The sequence below is a fragment of the Amblyraja radiata genome, chromosome 5, assembly GCF_010909765.2.
Source record: "Amblyraja radiata isolate CabotCenter1 chromosome 5, sAmbRad1.1.pri, whole genome shotgun sequence".
Taxonomy (NCBI): Eukaryota; Metazoa; Chordata; class Chondrichthyes; order Rajiformes; family Rajidae; genus Amblyraja; species Amblyraja radiata.
This window is the reverse complement of record NC_045960.1, coordinates 83,403,924-83,431,281: the sequence shown is the minus strand read 5'-3', so window position 1 is coordinate 83,431,281 and position 27,358 is coordinate 83,403,924. Positions and strand designations below refer to the sequence as shown.

The following is a 27,358-nucleotide window of genomic DNA, read 5'->3' as shown; positions in this document are numbered from 1 at the left end:
CGAACCTGTGTATAAAAATAACCTCTTGGACTTCATGCAATATATGTGAAAGAAAATGTCATGGCATGTTGATGTCAATCTCGTGAGGAAACAAATGACATGCATTATGGAATAATGAAATATGAATATTCAGATTTTGGCATGTTATTTGGAGAAAATTATTATAGAAAAAGATTCATAAGATTTGCGATCCTGAGTGTGTTGGACAAAACCACTTGATGGCCACTAAGAGAGAGAGACGGTGAGAAACAGAGAAAGAGAGACAGCGAGAGAGAGAGACAGAGAGAGACAGTCAGTGAGAGACGGAGAGAGAGTGACAGTGGGAGACACAGAGGGAGAGAGAGGGGGAGACAGATATAGTCACAGAGAGAGGGGGTGAGAGACAGACAGAGATGGGAGAGACAGAGAGAAACGGAGAGAGAGACAGAGAGAGGAAGCGAGAGAGGGAGAGACTGAGGGAGAGAGATACAGAGAGAGATACAGAGAGAGGGAGAGAGAGGGAGAAACTGAGGGAGAGAGAGACAGAGAGAGGGGGAGGGGGGGTGACAGAGAGAGGGAGAGAATGAGGCAGAGAGAGAAACAGAGAGAGGGAGTGACACAGAGAGAGACAAGGAAGTCCAGGACAAGGGGTCACAGCTTAAGGATAGAGGGGAAATCCTTTAAGACCGAGATGAGAATAACATTTTTCACACAGAGAGTGGTGAATCTGTGGAACTCACTGCCACAGAGGGTAGTTGAGGCCAGTTCATTGGCTCTATTTAAGAGGGAGTTAGATGTGGCCCTTGTGGCTAAAGGGATCAGGGGGTATGGAGAGAAGGCTGTACGGGATACTGAGTTGGATGATCAGCCATGATCATATTGAATGGCGGTGCAGGCTCGAAGGGCCGAATGGCCTACTCCTGCACCTATTTTCTATGTATCTATGTAACTGCAAACAGTCCCAGAATCTATTTTCGATGTCATAATTTTTTGGATGACAGCAAGCAGGAAAGTCTGAAATATGATGACAAGGTGCATCTGTCCCTAGGTCGTGTTTTGCTGGCACAATGAATGTAAGGAAAAATGTGTGCTGATTGCATTTCTTACATTTTTTATAGATTTTTAAAAAAATTAAAACAATGACTGTCAGAAGTGATAGCTTATACAGGTGCACAACCTTTTATCCGAAGATCCAAATAACGAAAACCTCCGAATAGCGGACATTTTTTCGGTCCTTGAAGAAAGGTCCTTGAAAATGTTCACCGAGGGCGGCCCGCAGAGGTGACAGCGGAACCTCCGGTCGGTCCTCGAAGAAAGGGGAACTAAATCCCCATTCATAAAAGAGAAGGTGAGGGTATATTGCGCGGGAGGGTTAATAATTGACAATATTCTGCTGCCTGCCCGCTGAGTTAAAAAGTTCCCACGGTAGACTCACGATACACAGTGTATCGTGAGTCTTGCGTGGGAACTTTTTAACTCGGCGGGCAGGCAGCAGCAGATTGTCGCTCCCTTCAGTTTCACCCCACCTACATCCCTCTGGTTCCCGGCCATGTGTGTGACCCCTTCCCTCCCCTCTCCAGCTCCCCGCCCATTGCACCGGCGCGGGGGCTTTGCACTGTCTTCACGTCGGCAATACCAGCAGGTCAGTGCCAGTCACCGGAGACGTCACGACCAACGGGACACCGAACCCCAGGCCCACTGCAAGCACGGAGATCCCAGAGACCCACAGCCAGCAGCAGCCCAGCCCCGTTCCAACTCCAGAGGAAAACTGCAAACTGGCCGGAGACGTCAGGACCACCAGAAGCCTTTCCCCGAGCTGCGCCCCCTCATCGGGACACCGACCCCCAGGCCCACTGCAAGCACGGAGATCCCAGAGACCCACAGCCAACAGCAGCCCAGCCCCGCTCCAACTACAGAGGAACCTGGGTTGCGGATGACGGGGCGCAGCTCGGGGCGTCATAGGGGCCCATCGGGGAGCGGGTTCCTGTTGGTCCTGACGTCTCCGGCCACCTGCCATCCTCCGGGAACTGTACCGCCCTTGCAGGAGAGTGGGGTTGTTTGCAGTTGCAGAGGGAGGGGGCAAGGGCGGTACAGTTCCCAGTCTCAGCTCCAGTCCAGGGGGATGGCCGGAGACGTCAGGACCAATGGGACACCGACCCCTAGGCCCACTGCAAGCACGGAGATCCCAGAGACCCACAGCCAGCAGCAACTCCAGCCCAGCCCCGCTCCAACTCCAGAGGAACACGTAGGGGCAGAAGCTGATGGTGTGCAAGGTACGTCTTGTTCTTGGGGTGGCGGATGAGGGGGCGCAGCTCGGGCTGTGGGCAAACTGCCACTTGTCGCCGTAGCGCCCCATCGGGGAGCGGATTCCTCTGGAGTTGGAGGGGGAGGGGGGTATTGTGCTGTTTGATCGCCCCCTGCTATCCCAGGGACAGGGAGACACAGCGGCTTTTTAGACTGGTGGGCAATCACTTCCAAAGTTCTGCCCACACAGTCAGTACACCTCTCCTACACTGCATTTCATACAAACATTCATTCTGCAAGAAAAAACTACATTGAAGACTCAAACTCGCGACCGAGTAACTGCCGGGATCAAGGCGCAAACTCGCGACCTTGCGGATATGAGCCGAGCACTCTACCACTGAGCCAGCCGTTAAAATCTACGCTAAAAAATTTCCATTCCGAAGGCCGACAAATTCTGAATTACGAAAAGTGTCTGGTCCCAAGGCTTTCGGATAAAAGGTTGTGCACCTGTACATTGAGGTACTGGATTGTCCCACACCTGCTGTAAGTACACAGTGCTGTTCTGTCTGGCAACATGTCGGAACCTGAAAGAAAGCCAGACTACCTTCAACCTTCTGTAGTCAGATGGTGGTGAATCAGTGGAATTAATTACCGCATACATCTGTGGAGGCTAAATCAGCAGATATTTTAAGGCGGAGATTTACAGATTGTCGATTAGTATGGGTGTCAAAGGTTATGGGGAGAAGGCAGGAGAATGGGGTTGAGAGGGAAAGATAGATCAGCCATGATTGAATGGTGAAATAGACTTGATGGGCCAAATGACCTAATTCTCCTATAACTTCTGAACTGCAAAAAGAATGAGAAGAGGAAATCAATGACTCTTCTCAATATGGATACGGTTCTGTCATAGATTGTCAATTGAAGAAATTCTGTTCTGGAAACTTTGTTTCTGACAACCTTCTCCTCCTCAGAGATGTTATCATCCGTGTCAGATAACTACACTTTCTACTTAACCACGCTGCTTACACGCTGCTTTAGTGTGGGTGAACCGATTTTTAATCATCAATTCAATCCTCGCTGTCAGATGTCTAGTTACCATGGGGAGGACAAGTACTCTTGGCTTAGAAGATTTACGTGGTATCTGAGCTATATTCTTGTATATGCAGGAATTCCTCGGGGAAACGGATAACATGACTTGTGAAAATCTGACTTCATGCAAATTCATCCATCCATTTTATTAAAGACATTTTCAAGATGTTTTGTGGTATCTAATTACTGGATACAATACATATTGCATTAGTTTAATTACGGGTAGCGTTATGGTGAATATTCAATGGTATTAATTAATTATAGCAAGTGTCTGTAGAGTGAAATTATATGGATAGTATAGAAAACTAACAGTGATATCAGCTTGTAAACAGTTTAGAGTAGTCTTTATGTTTTATCTTTTCACTACTTTTCATCATTCGGCACACAGGCAGACACCCAGTTTGGTTATTTTTAGCTCATTTTCTGATTTACCCATTATCTTCTGCATATAAATTATCTCTTGCATCTTAAATAGTTGGCTCAATAAAATAGCCACTGTGCTTAGTTTTCATAGGCTGCGGCAGTACTCTACACACAGTCCTGTTTGCACTAACACTGTATATTGACTTTAACCTGGATAGACACAAAATGCTGGAGTAACTCAGCGGGTCAGGTAGCATCTGGAGAAAAGGAATAGGTGACGTTTCAGGTCACAGCCCTTTTTTAGTCTGGTCTTTGACCTGGGTTGAATCCTGACCTCGGGTGTTTGCTTCATGGAATTTGCACCATTATCCTGTGACTGTGTTTCCTCTGGGTGTTCCAGTTGCCTCCCACATCCCAAAGATGTGTGGGGTTTGCAGGTTAATTGGCCTCTGCAAATTACCCCTAGGATGTAGGGAGTGGATGAGAAAGTGAGATAACAAAGAACTAGTGTGAAGATAGACACAAAAAGCTGGAGTAACTCAGCGGGACAGGCAGCATCTCTGGAGAGAAGGAATGAGTGACGTTTAGGGTCGAGACCCTTCTTCATCTTCGGTTTAAACCAGCATCTGCAGTTCTTTCTACACATAAATCTAGTGTGAACAGGTGACTGAGGTTAACAGGGTTTCAATGGGTTGAAGGGCCTGTTTCTTTGCTGTATCTTTCAATCAATCGAGTACTTGTGAAGCACCTTGGAACATTTTTACTGTGTTCTTTCCACTGACCTCTGCAGCTGATAAACAGCAAGAATGTTTTACAAGCACTTAGGAAGTTTTGAGCCACTTAAGCTCTCGATTTTACTTGGTCTTTTTAAACAGGCTTAACTTTTATTAAATTTTGTATGTTCATCATGCATATTCAAGGGTGGCAACATTGTTCATTTCCAGTTCAGAATGCAGAAATGAGCTGTAACAGTGACACATTTATTGCCAACGATTCCTAAAGTATTTTGTGTATGCAGTGCTGCAGTTGTATGACTTATAAATTGTATCCCAGCCACACCTTGTGCAATATTGGTTGTCATTACAAGCAAATTTGACCAGTGACTTTGTTTTTACGAGGCTTGAGAAATGACCTATCATAACTGAGTAAATTGTGGCGTTTATTTCATTGAAATACTAAACAAATATTGAAGCAGAATTTGCTGAAAGAACTCAACCAGATGAGCAATATCAGTGGGAAGACAAACCAATCAATTTTTAAATTTCAAAAATAAACTTTATTCAGAAAAAAAAATGCATACAAAACACGAACAGTGCAGAAACCCCTTCGACATTCCCAGCATCTATTAATTCAAGAAAGTTATAGTGTTCACAAACAATCCTTATGCCAAGCCACCCCCCCACCGGGTGATATGCCTTCTTTTGTTTGAGGTGTCTCAACCAGACCCTGCTCCTCAATGTCCAGCAATGGAAGGACCCAAGACTTTTAGATCGGGGACCCCTCCTCATAGCTTGGAGAAGAGTTGAGATGAGGGGAGGAATGCAAGACTAAAACCATATGGAGATGGGTAAAGGTCGATTAGGTGAGAAGGAGCACTAGTGCTGACCTTTAGGAATGCATTGTATAGAAATTAGATGAGAACGTGATGCAAAGAAGAAAACGATGAGAGGGCAGTTTACCTGCAGTTGAAAGCAAAGATCTTAGTCTAGTATATATATATAAATAAAAATATATGCCTTTATGGGTGCATACAAGCAGTTGTGAACAATGGGATTAGATGAATTACAGAGTGCAAGTTTAATACAAAAATCAATTCAAACACAGGACACAAGCCTTTTTTAAAAAAAAACAAAAACACCAAACTATTCCCCCACAACGCTGATTACACTGTGAGAGGCATAACTGAAGTCATATCGGGTTTACTGAAATGGCGGAAATTACGCTGCGTTGCGTACTACACATCAGTCCATTGAATTTTGCAGGTGTGTACCATCTTGCTCCACTCTAAGATCTTTGGTTTCAACTGCAGATTGAGTGAGTTGCTGGCATGATTCCCCGACCCCTTCCTTCTCAACACTCCTGCCCTCCCCGCAACTTTACCCCTGGCAGCCCAGCCGTGCTGACCAGAGCCAGATTCCCCACACGCTGTGGAAGGAACATAGGCACATTTTGGCTTATTATTGTGATTTATGGATTATGCACTAACCCACTCAATTTTAAATAATTCAACATCGAAATTCATAAACCAGGATAACACTTTTTATTTCTGTCATTCATGGAAAGATTTATATAGTTGACATTGTTTTGTGTGCAAGATATTCAGGGTTGCAGTGTTTCGAATATCAGCTAACCAATGACGCAGTTCTTTGACAAGTACTGCGTAGTTCGGTGTAGGAGATCTTTTCGACGAGTATTCTGTGACAAGTCTTGACAAGTACTCCGTAGTTCGGTGTAGGAGATCTTGTCGACGAGTATTCTGGACCCACTGTCGACATCTGAAATGACAGAAAATATCATAAAGGATTAACTTATAAGAACAATCTTATTATAAGATTAATTTATAAGAATATCATATAGGATTAATTTATAAGAACAAATTTGATTATAGCTACATACCTGCAGAATGGATGACATATCACTTAAATGCAAAAACTATTTTCAGGGGTGGGGGGGAGAGACATGTATATTGAAGACGCATTTTTCCTCTAATATGCCATTTTATCTTAAATGTAGAAGAGCTTACTAAATTCTTCTCACACTAGCATTCATGCCTTACAACAAGAACAAATCTACATAAATCCTTGTAGGAGGTGGGGCAGATTGACAGCAATTAATGAAGCAAATAGGATGCTGGACATTAACAGAGACATTAATATAAAAGTAAAAAATATTATACAGGTGCACAACCTTTTATCCGGAGTTCCGGAAACCGAAAAGCTCTGAAAACCGGACATTTTTTCCAGGATGTCGTCTGCACACCAAAGCTCGCGTTTGGCGCCAAACTTGACCCGAAACGACCCACGGTCAACCCAGGTCTGTACTACTGTAGTGGCTGCCTCCTCCCCGGGGACCGGGGAGACACTTAAACATCTGTAAATCATTGCTTAAATGTTAGTCAGTTAGTTTGGAGGGCTTTTATGTGAAGGGGGGGGGGGGGTGAAGGGGGAAACTTTAATTCATAGTCCCCTACCTGGTCGGAGAGGCGGGGAGCGGACAATGCCTTACCGGGTCGCCGTGCAGTAAGCTCCGGAGCGCTGTGGCCGCCGACTCCCAACATCGCGGAGCTGGGGCTGCGGGCGTCCGGCCGCGGGCGGCGCCGGTTATTGCTCCGACCCCGGCAACTCTACCCCTGGCTGCGCGGCGCTCCAAATCCACCGCGGCCCGCGGCCGGACGCCCGCAGCCCCAGCTCCGCGATGTTGTGTGTCGGCGGCCACAGCGCTCCGGAGCTTACCGCACGGCGACCCGGTAAGGCATTGCCCGCTCCCCGCTGGTATCCCAGCGCTGCGACGCCGCCGACTCCCAACATCGCGGAGCTGGGGCTGTGGGCTTCCGGAAGCGGGCGGCGCTGGATTTGGAGCGCCGCGCAGCCAGGGGTAGAGTTGCCGGGGTCGGAGCTCCAACTGGCGCCGCCCGCGGCCGGACGCCCGCAGCCCCCAGCTCCGCGATGTTGGGAGTCGGCGGCCACAGCGCTCCGGAGCTTACTGCACGGCGACCCGGTAAGGCATTGCCCGCTCCCCGCCTCTCCGACCAGGTAGGGGACTAAGAATTAAAGTTTCCCCCTTCACCCCCCCCCCCCACCACATAAAATCGCTCCAAACTAACTGACTAACATTTAAGCAATGATTTACAATGATTCCCCGGTCTCCGGGGAGGAGGCAGCCGCTCCAGACTTTTCAAGCCGCCCGCGCTACCTACCTAATCTACGCTAAAAATCTTCCATTCGGAAATCCGAAAAATTCCGATATCCGAGAAGTGTCTGGTCCCAAGGCTTTCGGATAAAAGGCTGTGCACCTGTATTATCATATAATATAATATATTGTTGGGATCATAAGAATGGAATTGTATATGGTTATATGTATATGGTTACAGTCATCATACATTGGGAAGGAAATTAAGGCTTTAATGTGTGTTCCTCGTGGCATGTCGTTGTTCCGTTAGATGTGGGAGCTGCACAAGTGCAACAGAGTCTAGATCAAAGATCATCGTCCCTTCTACGATCTTTGGTCCAGATGTTCAGTTGAATTTGTGTGAGAGGCTGAAAGAAATGACATTGTTTAGCCTGCCTGATCTCTCCCACTTGATAGCTCAGATAGTCGAGTCCTGGCAACGACCCGACTATCTGAGCTAAAGGGAGAGATCGGGGAGGCTAAATAGTATTTTCACTACACGACAGAAAGTAATACATTTTTTTCTCACTTTTCGTTGGGAACCTGAAGACAGGTTGGGTCGCCCACATTGGCGATTCGAGCAAATGATAGTGGAGCTCCGCTTGTAGATGTGGACACTGCCATGACAGAAACCGGTTACGGGAATGTTGCTGAAGATTACCCATCAGCTACTACGGCTTTATCGCGGAGTGGACCATCTTGCTCCGCTCTAGGATCTTTGGTTGAAACATTCCACATTTATTCCAAAAGGCTGCAAAATACCCAGCCAGAAGACATTGTCCTTCCAGTTTGTATTGGCCTTTACTATGGCAACTTTATTACATTTTAAAACACTGTAAATTAAGTGTTTTGGCATATTAATAAAACATTACCTGATAATGTGAAAGCATCTCACACTGGGGTGGTGCAGTGATGGGAGTTTCTGCCTTGCAGCACCAGAGACCCGGGTTTGATCCTGGGTGCTGTCTGTATGGAGTTTGTATGTTCTCCCTGTAGCCGTTCAGGTTTCCTCCGGGTGCTCTGGCTTCCTCCCACATTCCAAATACATACAGGTTTGTAGGTTAATTTACTTCTGAAAATAGTCTGTAGTGTGTAGGATGGAACCAGTGTATGGGTGATTTTGGGTCGGTGTAGACTCAGTGGGCTGAAGGGCCTGTTTCCTTGCTGTGTCTCTAAACTAAACTAAATTTTGATAGTCTGGTACCTGCAAAGTCCTCAGCATACCAAAATACCAGAATACTTTAGAAAGATCAATTGATTTTTGTATATTAAGGGGTTTGAACAATATTAAGCGCAGGAAAGTAATGCAAGGTAAAAATCAGCAGTGTTGAATGGCGGAGGGGCTGAATAGCCTATTCTTATTTATTTTTTGAGCTTCTTCCACATGGTGGACAGTGGGTGGAAGGAATGTTTTCCAACAAGTGATAATGGATTATATACTGAGGACAGAAATTAAATCCATGATCACAAAGAACTGCCAGCATACAAGACAAAATGGTGACTTGTAATCCCTTCCTCCACTGAGTGACATTCATACCAATCAGTCCCCCTTGTATGTAAAGAAAGCTAATGTCTACCTCCTTCCTCTTTGAACTGACTACTTCTGACCAAAGGTGGACACAAAATGTTGGAGTAACTCAGTGGGTGAGGCAGCATCTCTGGAGAGAAGTAATGGACAATGTTTTGGGTCGAGGCCCTTCTTCAGACAGAAGGGTCTCGACCCGAAGCGTCACCCATTCCTTCTCAAAGTCAAAGTAAACTTTATTGTCAATTCAAATAATGCAACAAGTAGTTACACAGAGGATTGAAATTGCGTTTCCCCATACTCCAAATGTGCAAGTAATATTTATAACACAGACAGACAATATACCAATAAAGATAGACAATGGACAAATACATTATATAAAATATTCACACTGTGCCAGAGTGTAGTAACATTTTGAGGTATGTTATTAAGGTGCAATAATAAAAGGTGCAATATAGAAAAGTGCAAATAGCATCCTGCAGACATTGAGTTAAAGTTATTTTGACAGTCAGTTGGTCTTTGTTTGTGTAATGTTCATGGAATTTTCTTGAGTGTGTTGAGTAGTCTGATGGTCTGAGGGAAAAAGCTGTTTTTGAATCTGGTGGTTTTGCTCCGCATGCTGCGGTAGCGCTTGCCGGATGGTAGGAGGGTGAACAGTTTGTGTGCTGGGTGGGTGGTGTCTTTGATGATATTGGTTGCTCTCTTGCGACAGCGAGATGGGTATAAGTCCTGGATTGCTGGTTGGGGTGATCTAGTGATCTTCTCCGCTGTCCTCACCACTCTCTGTAGGGCCTTCTGGTCAGCAGCAGAGCAACTGCCATACCAGACTGAGAGACTGCTGGTAAGAATACTCTCAATGGCACCCCTGTAAAAAGTGGTGAGGGCAGAAGGGGGGAGGTCGGCTCTCCTCATCCGTCGAAGGAAGTGGAGGCGTTGCTGTGCTTTCTTGACTAGGGAGATGGTGTTGGTGGACCATGTCTGATCATCTGTGATGTGCACTCCCAGGAACTTGGTGCTTTTCACAGACTCCACTGCACTGCCATTGATGGTGAGTGGGGTGTGTGCTGTCTGTTTCTTCCTGAAGTCCACAGTTATTTCTTTTGTTTTATTGACATTGAGTTGAAGGTTATTTTGAAGGTTCTCTCCAGGGATGCTGCCTGTCCCGCTTACTTCAGCATTTGTGCCTATCTTTGGTTTAAACCAGCATCTGCAGTTCCTTCCTAACTCCATTCCCATCCAACCCCTCCCAGAGGAAGTTTAACAAATCGCCCTGCTTTCATAAAGACTGAATTACTGAAGATGGTTAAAGTAAACTTGGAGGGGCTAGGAACTGCAGATGCTGGAATTGTGTGTAGAACATAGTGCTGGAGCCACTCAACAGGTCAGGCAACATCTCATCTTTGGAGAACATGCAGAGGTGACTGTTTGGGTCAGGACCCTTCACAAACCTGGCATTTCCATTCTTCCCAATGACGAGCAGTGCCTTCTTAAGAGACAAGTGCTGAGGGTAAGTTACATACAAATAGGTTTTTCTTCCAATGCTGATTTTTATTTTCCCCCTTAAGACAACTTTTTTTTCTGCTTGTCAATTTCCAAAGTAACTTAATGTTCTCTCATTCCTGATTTGAAATAATGTTATATCCAATTGAGCCCACCTAATCTAAATAGTGTCCCCTAATTTGTCAATAGCATTATTGCAATAGCAAGGAAACAGGCCCTTCAGCCCACTGAGTCTACACCGACCCGCAATCACCCATACACTGGTTCCATCCGGAAGTGGCGGCGCTGTTAACAGCTGCGGCTCGCCTGCTGTCCGTCTGTCTTTACTTTTTTCTGTTGTTTTTTTTTGTCTTGTTTTGGTTAAGTTTTAGTTTGTTGGGTTGTGTTAGAGGGGGGTGAAACATGTTCTCTGTCTCTTCCTTCGGGGGAGTGCGACTTTTTCGTGTCGTATCCCTCTTCTCTGCCTCCGTCTGCGCTGAGGCCTAATGGTAGGTATGTTGCAAAGCCTACCTGAAGCGTCGTTGAAGATCTGCTGCTGAGGGTGTGCGCGATTTTGGCGCCGTTTAGAGGGGGCGGGTTTAAAACGCGATTTTCTCTAAGCTGTTCCAATCGAAAATGTTCAGCCTAGTTAATTATTAACGAAAAATCGCTGGAAGACCCCGTCGCAAAAGCTATTATTAGGTTTAAAGGCCTTGAATAATAGTTATAGTAGTTTAAAAATCAATCTCTAAACCCGCGACCGCCAGCAACCGCAGGGTCTCATAAAGCAAATAGCAGAAGTTAGGTTGTATATTTTTACATTAAAAAGGGCTTCTAAAGATCCCTTTATACTAAGTTTAATATTGCGAGTAGCTCAATTTGGGCCCATTATATCGAGCAGTATTTTTCTCGGCATTTGGGGCACAAATCTACCGCAATGTGAACGTTCTAAACCAGCGCGTTCCACAGGGACCCACTGGAAAGCTGATTTAAATGGGCATTTATTTACAGCAATTAAACACTAAATTCCTTCCATTTGGCCTATAAATTAATGTAAATGAGATTTAAAAATCATGTTTTATTGTGAATTATTTGTGAATATTATTTGGACATTTAGGCTATTTAAAAATGTTAATCATTTATTAAGAAATGGATAGATGTTTAGATCTAGTAATTGAAGTCTGAAATTAGCTACAATTAGGTAACTAACTAATTATATGCTTTAATTTCAGGTCATCCAAGTAAGATTATTTTATATTTGTTTCAGAATGCTTCAATCTATGATAACTGAAAATTTCATTCAGTTCTCTTAATTTTTAAGAAAGTTATGGGCTTTTGACTGTTCACGATCACAGCTTTTTTGTTATGTCCATAGAAAATCAATAGGGAACAAGATGCTCATTTCCCAGTATGAAAATGGCCATAACTTTTTAAATACTTGAGATATGAAAGTGAATTAGGTGTCAAATTAAACTTATTTTTATGCTTTATCTGATGGGATAAATTACAGACTTGATTTTTAAAATCTCAAAATGTTGTAACATTGCTACTAATGGCGGAGCTGGCGGCCTCCAACCTGCGACCGACCCCGAGGCTCCGGAGGCAGAGCCAGCCAGGACTTACCAACGCTGGCCGTCTTCGGGGCTAAGGCAGCGGTGGCCCGACTTGCTGGTGCGGTGTTCTGGCTTTTGGCGGCGACCTGGAGCTGATGCAGCGGGGCTCGGAGCTGAGACTGCGGGACCCGGAGCTGGGGCAGCTGCCTGGAGCTGGGGCGGCTGCCCGGAGCGGAGACTGCGGGACCTGGAACGGCGACTGCGGGACCCGGAGCTGGGGCAGCGGCCCGGAGCGGAGACTGCGGGACCCGAAGCTGGGGCAGCGGCCTGGAGCGGAGACTGCGGGACCTGGAGCTGGGGCGGCGGCCCGGAGCTGATGCTGTGGCGGGCCGTCTCGGAGCGGAGACGGCGTTCCGGCTTTCGGCAGCGGCGACATCACCACGGAGGTCCGCTGGACTGGAGAGCGGCATCTCCGGCCTGGATCGATCGCCTCAGCGCAGAGGGAGAACAAGGAGGGAAGAGACGGAGACTAAGACTTTGCCTCCATCACAGTGAGGATGTGCTTGGTGAACTCACTGTGGTGGATGTTTAATTTGTGTTTATTGTATGTTTTGTTATTATTGATTCTGTGTATGACTGCAGGCAACATAATTTCGTTCAGACCGAAAGGTCTGAATGACAATAAAGGATCTGTCTGTCTGTCTCTGTCCCTGTCTCTGTCTCTGTCTCTGTCTCTGTCTCTGTCTCTGTCTCTGTCTCTGTCTCTGTCTCTGTCTCTGTCTCTGTCTCTGTCTCTGTCTCTGTCTCTGTCTCTGTCTCTGTGTCTGTCTTTCTGTTCAATTTGCATTATGAAAATATGAGCTTCAGTAGAACTGGATGGTCTAATTTGCCTTCATAACCTAGTATGTGTATTCTCATTCCATTCTTGAAGCATCCATAGTGTTGGTTTGAACCTCACTTGAAGGTATGCATATTATGTATAATGCATTCATCAGCAAATTTTATATGGTTTAAACTTATAAAGATCTTAATAACTAACAACTGAGCTGAAAATTGTCAAATATACGGCCATTCCTGTTACTAATGTTAAGCAGGATTCCTGTAATGGTGCAATTTGGAAAATGTTTTCCTTACCCAGTGAGTCAATGTGGATACCTCCTGTTGTAACTGCATGCGCGTGTAACACCTCTTCTCTCCAGCTTTTTGTGTCTCTCTTCTGTTTAATGCACTTCTTTCCTACACACCAAGTCACTGTTGTCAGGAAGGAATGGTTACCAGAGACTTGTTTTTGTTTTTTGCATCCATCCCATTTGTTTGCTCCGACCCCCGACGCATGTGGCAAGGCATCCAGGCCATCACGGACTACAGACCCTCCAACACCACCCCCACATCCAGCGACGCCTCCTTCCTTGAGGAGCTTAACCACTTCTATGGCCGCTTCGACAGGGACAATCTAGAGACAGCCATCAAGGCTGTGCTACCTGCCGATCACCAACCCCTCACACTCACCCCCTACGACGTATTCGTGGCACTGAGTAGGACTAATGCACGTAAAGCTGCTGGCCCTGACGGCATCCCCGGGCGCGTGCTCAGGGCCTGTGCTGCGCAGCTGACAGACGTCTGGACTGACATCTTCAACCTGTCACTTGCCCAAGCAGTTGTCCCCACGTGCCTTAAAACCACCTCCATCGTGCCAGTGCCAAAACACTCCACTGCGGCAAGCCTCAACGACTTCCGCCCAGTTGCACTTACCCCCATCATCACCAAGTGCTTCGAGAGGCTGGTCGTGGCACACCTCAAAAGCTGCCTACCCCCCACACTGGATCCCTATCAGTTTGCCTACCGCAAGAACAGGAGTACGGAGGATGCCATCTCAACGGCACTTCACTCCGCCCTCTCCCACCTCGACAACAGAGACACTTACGTAAGAATGCTGTTCATCGATTACAGCTCAGCATTCAACACCATTATACCATCAAAACTGATCACCAAACTCGGTAACCTGGGCATTGACCCCTCCCTCTGCAACTGGATACTGGACTTTCTAACCAACAGACCCCAGTCTGTTAGGTTAGACAAGCACACCTCTTCAACCCTCACCCTGAACACCGGCGTTCCACAGGGCTGTGTGCTGAGCCCCCTCCTCTACTCCCTCTTCACCTATGACTGCACACCTGTACATGGTACTAACACCATCATCAAGTATGCAGATGATACAACGGTGATTGGCCTCATCAGCAACAACGATGAGTCGGCCTACAGGGAGGAGGTCCAGCACTTAGCAGCATGGTGCGCTGACAACAACCTGGCCCTTAACTCCAAGAAGACCAAGGAGCTCATTGTAGACTTCAGGAAGTCCAGGGGCGGCACGCACACCCCCATCCACATTAACGGGACGGAGGTGGAACGTGTTTCTAGCTTCAGGTTCCTGGGAGTCAACATCTCCGATGACCTCTCTTGGACCCACAATACCTCAACTCTGATCAAGAAGGCTCACCAGCGTCTCTTCTTCCTGAGGAGACTGAAGAAGGTCCATCTGTCGCCTCAGATCCTGGTGAACGTCTACCGCTGCACCATCGAGAGCATCCTTACCAACTGCATCACAGTATGGTATGGCAACTGCTCTGTCTCCGACCGGAAGGCATTGCAGAGGGTGGTGAAAATTGCCCAACGCATCACCGGTTCCTCGCTCCCCTCCATTGAGTCTGTCCAAAGCAAGAGTTGTCTGCGGAGGGCGCTCAGCATCGCCAAGGACTGCTCTCACCCCAACCATGGACTGTTTACCCTCCTACCATCCGGGAGGCGCTACAGGTCTCTCCGTTGCCGAACCAGCAGGTCCAGGAACAGCTTCTTCCTGGCGGCTGTCACTCTACTCAACAACGTACCTCGGTGACTGCCAATCACCCCCCTACCCCCCGGACACTTATTATCACTTATTATTATTTATTCAAATCATTTGCTATGTCGCTCTTCCAGGGAGATGCTAAATGCATTTCGTTGTCTCTGTACTGTACACTGACAATGACAATTAAAATTGAATCTGAATCTGAATTCTTTCCTACACACCAAGTCACTGTTGTCAGGAAGGAATGGTTACCAGAGACTTGTTTTTGTTTTTTGCATCCATCCCATTTGTTTGCACAGGCTACTTGCCTTTACGGGTAGTTCCTTTTTAACTTGTGTAGTCATATATATTTTGTGATTTATTTTTTTTGCTGTCCACCTTCCCAGTCTTCATGACAAAAAAAAACCTGATAGAGGCGCCCCCCCAACTTGCATTATAGGTGACTTGCGTAAACAACTCACAATATGTGGCCCCGTTTCCTGAATGGCCTCTGTTATTGCAACGGGAGGATAGCGAGAGCTTTCTGTCCATTGCATAGATCTAAAAACATCGCCTCGGTTTGCTGCTGTTCCGATTTCAGGTACTGTCTGAAGAAGGGTCTCGTCCCGAAACGTCACCCATTCCTTCTATCCAGAGATGCTGCCAGTCCCGCTTGTTAAACTGAGTTCTTTTGTCAATCTAAATTCAAGAAAACTTGACTCAAACACTTGTTGCTCTCAAAATCGATTCTTTATTGCCGCACTGGATAATTCTCTGAACCTTCCAACACAGAGCTGTCAGCTCCGGGGCAGGTCCAAAGAATTAGTGACTCTGGTACAAATTCAAGGCATTATATAGGTATTAGACATTTCTGATACAGAGGGTATGACAAACTAGTAACCAATCATCTGAGTCCTTCTGGTGATTTACAACAGCAGTCACACGACTCCCCTTCTCTGGCCTCATTTTACAACCCTCGTTTGCCTGTGGTTTAACTTTGTTTAAAATCATTTTATTTCAACAAAGCAAAACCCCAGTAGGCTCAATTATCAGAGACCACGCCTCAAAATATAAGATACACATATAATACAATGATCACACAAGTCATAGAAACAAAACACATTTTTCATACCAAGAAGAAAGATATCTCTATAAATCTAAAAAAGGTCTAATGTTTACAATCCTACTTAGACACAATACATTTCATAAATGGTTTCACTACAATTTTACACAGTTTAAAATACTATTACCTATGTATTACAAACATTAATTATATGATGTTCGCCAAATTACACAGCTTTGTAAGTTTAATTCCAAACCCACACACACCTCCCAACTCCAAGCATGCATGGGTCGTAAATCTGTCAACTTAATTGAAGGTAAGTGTTTTGTGCCAGGATACAGCTTCATTCTAACTTACAGCCTCCCCTTCTCCTGCTATCTCTGGGAGATGGAATTCCAATCTCATCTGCAAGGCCTCTTACAAACATTACAGAACAAAGGGTAAATTACAGCTTCAGACCATTAACTCAAAGCACAGTCGCTTCTTCGACTTTCTATAAACATACGAAGGTCACATATCCATCAATCTGATTCTTTCCTCTCCAAGCAACTGTACTCCATTCCGCACACATCCAATCCCTTATCTCAACCTAATTACAATTCAACTTAGCCAAAGCTGAATTACAGGGTCTATTACATTTCAGCCTTGGGGTCTGTCTCGGACCCAGCATAAACAACCATAAACCCCCATCTATATGTCACACTGGAGCTCAGGAATGTGCCATAGAGAAAGAGCAAATTACCTCTGACCTGAGAAGCCACTCTCCGAACACAAAATTATACGAAATACAATTTATTTCAGCGCCATAATTGCCTCAAAGCAATAAACAAAGCTTTGCATGTTCAGATTAGCGTTTCCATGTTTTGATTCATCTGTTATGTTCCCCGTGTGTGTTTCTTTGTACTTTATTTCTTGCAGGGACATGTGTTTCTGAAGCTTTTCTCTTGCAAATTACCTAGCTTATATGAAATTCATTATCCGAGCAGTTCTATTATATAATATTTCCTCACGCTGAGTTACTCCAGCATTTAGTGTCTATCTTCAATGTAAACCAGCATCTGCAGTTCCTTCCTACACACATTCGGAGCGACACTGGGAAGGCGATCGAGAAGGAGGGAGGCGGTTGAGAGCATCTCCTGGCCGAGTTGCTGATATCTTCCACAAGGTGTACCAGCGAATCCTTCATCACCAGCTGCCGCACCGTCCAGTTGAAACTGCTGTTGTAGCCACTGGTCGACAGCACTGTCTTCAGGCCACTGCCACCGACGGGTCTCGGCTTGGTCGCCGTGAGGCTCCCTCCCCTCTCATCAGCTGCCACCTGTTCTTGTCAGTCATCACGTTGACCACTCGTCGTTCCCCGTCCACCGCTGCCTCCTCCCCTTGTCCCTGGACACTGTCGGCGAGTCCGGGGAAGGACTCGCCGGGGAAGGACTGACCAGAAGAAGCAGTAGCTAGAGAGAGAGGATGGACCTCACAGTGACCGCACATCCTGTTGGTGGCGGTGGCCTGAAGAAAGTGCTGCCGGTCAGGGGCTAAAACGTGAGCCGTTACAACAACTGTGTCAATCGGACGGTGCGGCAGCTGGTGAAGAAGGACTCGTTGGTGCAGACCCGCACCGTTGGCTCTTTCTTGTAAGGTGAAACGACACACGGAGCTGGAGTAACTCAGCGGGTCAGGCAGCATCTCTGTTGAATGTGGATAGGTAATGTTTCGGGGGTAGGACCCTTTTCAAACTGATTGTTGAGTTACCCCAGCACTTTGTGTCCTTCGGTGTATTCCGGAAGTGGCGGCGCTGTGATACAGCTGCGGCTCGCCTGCAGTCTGTCTGTTTTTACTTTTTATGTCGGTTTTTTTTTTGGTTTTTTTTTTGTTTTTTTTTTGTTTTTGTCTAGTTTAGTAATTTTTTTTGGTTATTAGGTGGTGTTATGTGTGTGGGGGGAGGGTGAAACAGAGCTTTCTGTCTCTCCCTTCGGGGGAATGCGACTTTTTGTCGTATCCCCCTTCTCTTCCCCCGTCTGCGCTGAGGCCTAATGGCGGAGCTGGCGGCCTCCAACCTGCGACCGACCTCGAGGGTCCAGAGGTAGAGCCAGCCAGGACTCACCAACGGGAGGCTGACCGTCTTCGAGCTGTGGCGACGTTCGGGCAGCGGCACGACTCGGCGCTCCGGTGAGGGCGGACGGTGCGGAGCTGAGACACTCCTGTGCGGCCGGCACGGCTACTGGCTGGAAGGCGCTCCCGTGTGAGCAGCCCGGTGCGGGGCTGAGACGCTGCCTTGTGGGCGGACCGGCTACTGGCTGGAAGGTGCTCCCATGTGAGCAGCCCGGTGCGGGGCTGAGACGCTGCCTTGTGGGCGGCCCGGTGCGGAGCGGAGACGGTGCTACGGCGGCTGAGGCGGCGGCGACCTGGATCCTGGGCTCGGCCGCGGGCCGGTGGAGGACAATGTCGGGAGCTCGCAGGTCACAGGCTGGTGCCTGTTTTCCGGAGCACCCGTTGCAACAGCTGCGGGCAGCTTCGACCACCCCCCGGGCCGCCATCGCCCGGTGGGGTATCGCCTCGGCGCAGAGGGAGAAGAGGAGGGAAGAGACAGTAACTCTAAGACTTTTGCCTCCATCACAGTGAGGAGGTGTTTGGTGAACTCACTGTGGTGGATGTTAATTTGTGTTTATTGTGTTTTGTTATTATTACATGTATGGCTGCAGGCAACAGCATTTCGTTCAGACCGAAAGGTCTGAATGACAAATAAAGGATTCAATTCGATTCAATTCAATAACCAGGTTGTTTGTTTCTACCTAGTTCTACCGACAATCCCAAAAGATTGTATAAATACATTAGGGGGCAAAGGGTAACTAGAGAGAGAGTGGGACCTCTCAGGAATATAAGCGGTCACCTCTGTGTGAAGCCACAGGAGATGGGCAAGGTCTTCAATGAGTATTTCTACACTGTATTTACCGAGGAGAAAGACAGTAGGACGGAGGAAATTGGAGCAGTCACTGGAAGTGTCTTGAGAGCAGTCAGTGTTACCATCGAGTAAGTACTGAAGGTACTGTCGTGTTTGAAGGTAGACAAATCTCCGGTGCCTGATCAGATATATCCGAGGATATTGCAGGATATTGCAAGGTTAGATCTCATGGGATCCAAGGAGAGATAGCTGAATGGATAGCAAATTGGCTCCATGGAAGGAAGCAGGGGGTGATGGTGGAAGGTTGCATCTCAGAATGGAGGCCTGTGACTAGTGGTGTGCCACAGGGTTCGGTGCTGGGCCCGTTACTGTTTGTCATCTACATCAATGATTTAGATGAGAACATATAGGGCAAGATTAGCAAGTTTGCTGCTGATACAAAAGTTAGTGGTTTTGCAGATTGTGAAGATGATTGTGAAAGTAGGATCTGGATCGATTGGCCGGGTGGGCAGAGGAATGGTTGATAAGGTTTTTAATACAGAGGAATTTAATACAGAGAAGTGTGAGGTGTTGCATTTCGGGACGTCGAACAAGGGCAGGGTCTACTCAGTAAATGGTAGGCCTCTGGGTAGTGTTGTAGAGCAGAGGGATCTAGGAGTAAAGGTCAATGGTAGATAATGTTTTCAAAAAGGCTTTTGGCACTTTGGCCTTCATCAGTCAGAGTATTGAGTATAGAAGTTGGGAGGTTGGTGAGACTGCATTTAGAATAGTGTGTTCAGTTCTGGGCACCATGTTATAGGAGGATGAGGGGAGATCTTCTAGAGGTATACAAAATCATGTGAAGATGCACAGGCTTTTACCCAGAGTAGGGGAATCGAGGCGCAGAGGACATCGGTTCAAGGTGAAGGGGAAAAGATTTAATAGGAATCTGAAGGGTAACTTTTTCACACAGCGGGTGGTGGGTGTATGGACCAGCTTGTTGCATGGGCCCTCTAATAACTGCTGCCTTGTATACTTAGTGTATCCTAAAGGTGTTTTTTTCACTCTGTAGCCTTTAGCCTTATCACAATTTATGAGTAGAAAATCTATCAGATACTTTAGACCTTAAATGTTTTTTTTCTGATCGAATATTTATTTTCATTTATCATGACTTAGCATTTTCATCTCCTCCTTTTTTCTTATCGTGCCGTCTTTATCATTAATGCCATTTTATCCGTGTGAAACCTAACCCTTTGTATTAGTGTAAAGTCCTTTCTGCAGCCCTATTTATCCTTTCTGCTGTGACTCAGCACAGAGCTTATCATCCTAATACACGCAATTCCTTTGTGATCTAATACCAGTCGCTAAACTCTAATAACTATCAATCCTCTGCCATTCAAGTCTTTTTTAGATGCATAAAAGTCGCAAATCTTTGCTCATGCAGCCACACTTTACGTATTTTGTACCCGCACAATTCCTCACAGGACCTGCCCCATGGCCGGATTTAGATGAAGAGAGGCCCTAAGCTGCTCCACTTGTGAGGCCTCTCCCAATCCCCCACCCCCACGACTAGAGGAAAATGGTCCACCAGATTGACACCGATTTGCAGCCGAGCGTGGCCAATGAGATAAGGGGCTGGAAAGCTGCGCTTTTCATTTATTTATTTATTGCCTGTGCTAGTGTCGTGTTATTGGCTTAAAACACTACCATTCTGAAATGGAGGGCAAGGAAAATTACTGAAAGGTTGTTTAGAGACGACAGTGCGTTGTGACAGCATATGTAAGAAAGGCCTATGACAGTGTCAAAAATATTATACACCTTGCAGGGCTCTCACTTAATTTTTTTTCTCTGTTGTCAGCCGGGCAACCTTGGCCGTTTTTAATTTACCAAATGACAGTTTAGGTGGTCATTTAAGACGGCTTGCATGATGCGTGCGATAATGTGCTCGAATGAAGTGCATAGTTACCAGTCGGAATTATGCTCAATGAAACATTCACATATTATTTCTGCTTCAAATGAAGTCACAAACTAAACATATTCAATCAATCAAGACATGATTTATACCACAATGACACGCAGCAAAATTATAATACAGTATCTCAACTCTTTTTACACGTTGCAATGAATGCAATTTCTATTATTTCTTTCCACTTCCAAACAAAAGTGTGGTTGGATTATTCAGCGTATGATCAACCTCGGTGAGACCAAGCGCAGGCTTGGCAATCGCTTCGCACAACACCTCCACTCAGTTCGCAATAACCAACCTGATCTCCCGGTGGCTCAGCACTTCAACTCCCCCTCCCATTCTGAATCCGACCTTTCTGTCCTGGGCCTCTTCCATGGCCAGAGTGAGGCCCACCGTCAATTGGAGGAGCAGCACGTCATATTTCGCTTGGGCAGTTTACACCCCAGCGATATGAACATTGACTTCTTCAATTTCAGGTAATCCCTGCTTTCTCCTCCCCTTCCCAGTTCTCCCTCAGCCCACTGTCTCCGCCTCTTCCTTTCTTCTTCCCGTCCCCCCCACCCTCACATCAGACTAAAGAAGGGTCTTGACCCGAAACGTCGCCTATTTCCTTCGCTCCATAGATGCTGCCTCACCCGCTGAGTTTCTCCAGCATTTTTATCTACCCATTCACACAAGTTCTGTTATCCCATTTTCCTCACCCACTCCCTACACATTAGGGGCAATTTAACCTACAACGCCAATGTGAGTTTGGGATGTGGGAGGAAACCCACACGCTTGCAGGGAGAATGTGCAAATTCAACGCAGACAGTGCCCGAGGACAGGATCGAACACAGATCTCTGGCGTGTGAGGCAGCAAGTCTACCAGCTGTGCCACTATATTTTGTTTTCCAACACACAAAAAATTATATGTTAATAACTTTGGTTATTAACAAAAAAGAAAATATCCATTTTCAGTTTTAAATCTCTAAGTGACGGTATGTCTCCCTTTACAGCTACTGCATGTTTTAATTCAGTTCAAGACTATGGCGCAGTACATTGGCCATAAAGTTGCTGCCTAAAAGTGCCAAAGACCCGGATTGATCCTGAATATGGGTGCTGTCTGTATAGAGTCTGCTCCTTTTCCCTTTGATCGCATGGGTTTTCTCTGGGTGCTCTTGTTTCCTTCCACATTCCAAAGGTGTGCAGAAACCTATTTTAGACCCGTGTGTGTGGTGTGTGGGTGTGTGTGGTGTGTGTGGGCATGGACTCGGTGGACCGAAGGGCCTGTTTCCACGCTGTTTCTTTAAATTAAACTAAAAACACTAAAACCAGAGGGAGTCTAAAGAAGGGTCTCTAGCCGAAACATCACCCAATTTCTTCTATCCAGAGTTGCTGGCTGCACCATGGAGTTCCCCCGCACAATTAAAGCATGGAATTGTCTTCACCCTACCATAGTTCTTCACCCAACCAGACGCAACTAAATTTAAGGCATCTGTTTTTTTCCCCCAAGAACCCTTTTTTGCTTAAGTCCATGTCAAGTCAAGAGTCAAGAGAGTTTTATTGTCATGTGTCCCAGATAGGACAATGAAATTCTTGCTTGCTGCAGCACAACAGAATATGTAAACATAATACAGAACAGGAGATAAAAGTTCAGTGTGTTTATATACCATAGACCATATATATATATATATACACAATAAATAAACATATCAAATGCAATAGGCTGTTATTATTCAGCATCTCCAGTTTAAATTCCATTTAGAATATTTATGGAGGACCAGGAAACCAGAAGCAAGAGTTACTCCAGGGAGTTACTCCAGATCCAGGGTCAGGGAGTGATTCTGCGTTGGTTTTCAGCGCTGGCGACGAGGCAGTGACCAGACAGCAATGGTGGCCAGATCTCCCACAATTCAAAGCGAGGGAGAAAGTGCCCAGTGCCGACCAGTTGCCGTGGCAGTGCGCATGCGCAGGGTGGCCGATGATGTGCTGGCCTTGGTTGTGCGCATGTGCAGGGGGGAGGATGCGCTGGCCATAGCAGTGCGCATGTGCAGGGGGGAGGATGCGCTGGCCGTAGCAGTGCGCATGTGCAGGGGGGAGGATGCGCTGGCCGTAGCAGTGCGCATGTGCAGGGGGGAGGATGCGCTGGCCATAGCAGTGCGCATGTGCAGGGGGGAGGATGCGCTGGCCATAGCAGTGCGCATGTGCAGGGGGGAGGATGCGCTGGCCGTAGCAGTGCGCATGTGCAAGGCGGCCTGCGGTGCCAGTGGATGAGGAGCGAGCGGAGAGCGAAGACCCGGCGGACCGGAAACTGATACGGATGCCGGTCGGAGACGGAGAGTGACAGAGAGAGAAATAGAGAAGGGCGTCCACCCAGAGTTGAACGGCAGGTGTCCTGCCTTGGCCGGAGGCCCCCTTGATTTCGAGGCCCTGGGCTTCAGCCTATGAAGCCTAGTGGTAAATCCGGCTCTGCGAGACGCCCCTAGATCTCGAGGCCCTAAGCTTAAACTTGTCAAGCTTATACGCAAATCCGGCCCTGACCTGCCCCTCCCAACACAACCACCTACCACAAGCAGGCCCTATCGGGGGGGGGGGGGGGGCAACGAGTGCCATTTGGCATGGGCCTCATGCCTGTCTGCTTCAAAGGGATCTTGATTTGGGGGCCTCTAAAATTGAAATTGGCCTGGGCTTCAGTTCATCTATGAGAGGGCCTGACCACAAGTTTCTAATTTGACTTGGTATTTCCTTTATGATCTCCTGTCTGCTCATTATTACCGGTTCAGATACAAAGCAAAGATTACTCGTCTTACAAGCTGTCTTTCCAGATTGCTTAAAAAAATTATTTTAACCACATCTTTTTTGTATTCGAGACTTTGGGGGTTACTGGAGATCTCGGTGATGATCAAATCCTGAGTAAATTCAACTTTCTTCCACGGAACTGATACAGTTAGCTCTTTGACTATCCTTCTCATGTCTTTTCCCTTTATTTTTACAGCTGACAACTAAACCATGCCTATGGAACAGGCCATGAAACAGTTGTTTATGACCTAAATGTTCCTATGTTCCTTTTTATCAATGTCTCCGTCATCATATTTATTAAATTACTTTTTCTATCAATGAATTTACAGTTCACATTTCAGAGCTGTAGATAATAAATCCCTCTGAACCTGTGGCGTCACCACCACCTGCATTGACTTGAGGGTAGTCCCACTTGGGCGTCATTTGCGCGTCGTATAGGTGGAGCGCGAAGATTTTGTGAATCCCAAAATCCTGGGGCGACTGCGTCACTGCCTATGCCACCACGTCTCACCACGCGTGCGTCACGACCTGTGACGCGTAAATGATGCGTCGTGACGCGTAAATTATGTCGCTTAAATGACGCACAAATAACGCCCGAGTGGGACAGGCCCTTTAGTGCATTTGTTTCACTCTGTCATTACTGAGCTTCTACATTGTCTTTGCTCTGTACAATTCCTGCAGTTGTACTGCAGTGTCTGGACCATTTAATCAATGATATTTGATGGGAATAAATAAGAATTGCCCTTTTGACAACCTATTTTACGTCTCCAGATGTCTTGTTTTCCCCATCGGTTCCAATTTACCATGTGGAGAGCTGGTGAATGTTTGTCGAGGTTGCTTATGGAGCTGATCTGGCCAGAATGTCCTTGGCCCGGCTTCCAGTCTCTGTCTGTGATCCATCGACAGAAGTATGGGAATGTTGTTATCCTGTTGAATGGATTCAGTTTAGTTTAGTTTGGTTTATTGTCACATGTACCGAGGGGACATTGAAAAACTTTTGTTGCGTGCTAATGACAGCAAGTGCCCCTGCTGCCAGGCCAACACTGGCACTGGTACTCTCTTGGTACTGCCCCGAGTATTCCAAGGGATCTAAAAAGATCAGACTGCTGGAATTTTGTGCGAGCAGTGATTTAAAAAAAGTTTGAATTGCTGGGAACAAAGTTCTGTGTTTGATGAGTGCCTTGAGGGGAACATATAACATGGAAAATAGACACAAAAAGCTGGAGTAACTGGAGTCAAACAGCATCTTTGGAGAAAAGAGATGTGTGATGTTGCGGGTTGAGATCCTTCTTCAGTCTTCTTTTTCTCCAGAGATGCTGTTTGACCCGCTTAGTTACTTCAGCTTTTTGTGGCTCTTCGGTTTAAACCAGCATCTCCAGTTTCTTCCTACACATAGAACATGGAAAAGTACAGCACAGGAACTGGCCCTTTGGCCAGTTGCGTCTCTTGTCCAACATGATGCCATGATAAATTAATCTCATCTAGTTACTTTAGTTTATTGTTTATTGTCACAGTGAAAAACATTTGTTACGTGCTAACCAGTCAGCGGAAAGACAATACATGATTATAATCGAGCCATTCAGTGTACGATACATGATAAAGAAATAATGTGTAGTGCAAGATAAAGCCAGTAAAGTTAGATCAAAGATAGACTGAGGTAAATAGTTTTGCCTTTTAATTGCCACTATCATATCTGCCTCCACCACCATCCGTAGAAGTGTGATCTAGGCATCCACACCCCTCTGTGGGGGGGGGGGGGGAGGGGGAAATAAACTTGCCCTGAACTCCTTTGTCTCTCTTTCCTTTAAAGCTATGCTCTCTAGCCTGTGATATTTCCACCCAAGGAAAGTGGTTCTGACACTCTAACCTATGCCTCTCATAATTTAATATTTCTATCGTGTCTCCTCTCGGCCTCTGGAGCTCAAGAAAAAAACAATCCAAATTTGGGGGAAAAAAAAAAAAATGAGGAAATGGATTATTTTCCCTTCTTCCTGTGATTGCTTAACAAGTTTATACTGATCCTGAAGTTGTTTTCTCTGAGTATCAGCATTTTGCGTGAAAGTTTTAATATATTCACATACGGAATAATGCAATTTATTGTTAAGCACTTTCTTTCATTGTAAGGGAAAATTGGTTCTACATTTTTGTGATTCCGTGGTGCTGCGATGAATTTAAAGTTAACAAAGTGAATCATTGTACTGTCTTCATCATCAACGTGGCATGTGTGAGCATGGAATTAAGTGGGATATATCGAACTGTATTCTCTGCCTCCATACTGCCTAAAGGGGACACATGATCGTTTTTCTAAGTGTTGTTGACTAACCGGGAAGAGATTTCTGAAGAGCGATGATGTGTTTTGAAAATAAAGACAATGAGCTAAAGGAAATGCCGGAATGAGCATATGACCTGAATAGTGAGAGCATTTTTTTAAATGCTTTATTCCTCATTTAGAACACAGCACCAAAACTTGCGTAGAGCATCTAGGTGAAACTATTAAATAAAACAAAATGCTTTTCATAAAATTGCTAACGAAACTCGGTGCATTATATTCAGGTAGGGCAACAAAATAATCTACCCCTGGCTGAACCATTGCTAAAATAACAAGAGGTAAATTTCACTTTCAATGTGCAATAAATAAATCTGTATCAATTTCAATGTTGGCCACTTAAGACAGCATAGCGTGCCAGCAAATAAAATCCAAGGGTGGAGGAATGAAAAAAATAAGCTTTTATGGAGAATCTGCTTCATAGGTGGACGTTACTAAGAAAAAAAGTTAATTTTGTTTTGAAGATAGTCACAAAATGCTGGAGTAACTCAGCGGGACAGGCAACATCTTTGGAGAAGGAATGGGTGATGTTTTGGGTAGAGACCCTTCTTCAGACAGTGTCGGGAGAGGGAGATATAAAGATAAGGAAATGTATGAGATCAAAAGAGTTGCAGATCAAGGAAAATGTAGAATAGACCATTGTTAGCTCGGAGAACAAATTTTGTTTTCTTGGCTTAATGGATCTGCCTCAACCCTTATAAATGTTTGTGCTTTCCTGCATTCTGTTTTTCCTATTAAATATCTTGAATTGATCAGATTTGTTTGCAGCCAAATTTTCCAATGTACTTGAAAAACAAAACCTGTTGTTCCAAGGTGTCATAAATAATGGCGATGCCAACTTGTTCTTTGCTCTGACTCAATTTTTTTGTTATTGCTCTTTGACTCTATGACTCTATAACCATTATGCTTTATTTTTCTTTCAGGTATGCTTTGCACTTTCTTCTTCAGAGTGGAATTTGTTACTACATTATGATCATTGTTGGGGCTGGACACATGCATAAGTAAGTATTTCTTTGAAAGTTCCCTATTGAAAGAAAACCTATTTTAAATAAAAGTATTGCAGTTATGGTGCCGTGCCAGCCACTTCCTCGACAGATAACATGACTTGAATGTCAGTAACAAAGATTGCTTTGGAGAAGAGTACCAGGTGGTGAAGACGGGTCAGCTTTGATATAGTATTTTTAAATAGGATCTATTCATTTTATTAAATACATGCTTTTAAAACTAGAACAAAGATCCCTTTCTAAATTGGCGAACGAATTTGTTCATTTGAATTTTCTGAAATGTGCGTCTTTTACATGCTGCTTAGGAGTATATTTGAGTGTTTACTGTTGGCAAAACCCTAAAAGTTGGTAACTGGGTTTTCCCCAATGCCTGCATCTTTAGACTTTAGAGATACAGCG

At 45.8% G+C, this 27,358-nt stretch overlaps 1 protein-coding gene across 2 annotated transcripts in view; it reads left to right on the top strand.

Moving 5' to 3' along the window:
- Window positions 1–27,358, top strand: part of mboat2 (membrane bound O-acyltransferase domain containing 2) — a 136,902-nt gene that overhangs the window by 43,855 nt on the left and 65,689 nt on the right. For both annotated transcript variants that reach the window (XM_033021639.1, XM_033021638.1), the window contains one exon: window positions 26,879–26,956. In XM_033021639.1, the coding sequence (XP_032877530.1) occupies window positions 26,879–26,956 (78 nt within the window). The remainder of the gene's footprint in view (window positions 1–26,878; window positions 26,957–27,358) is intronic.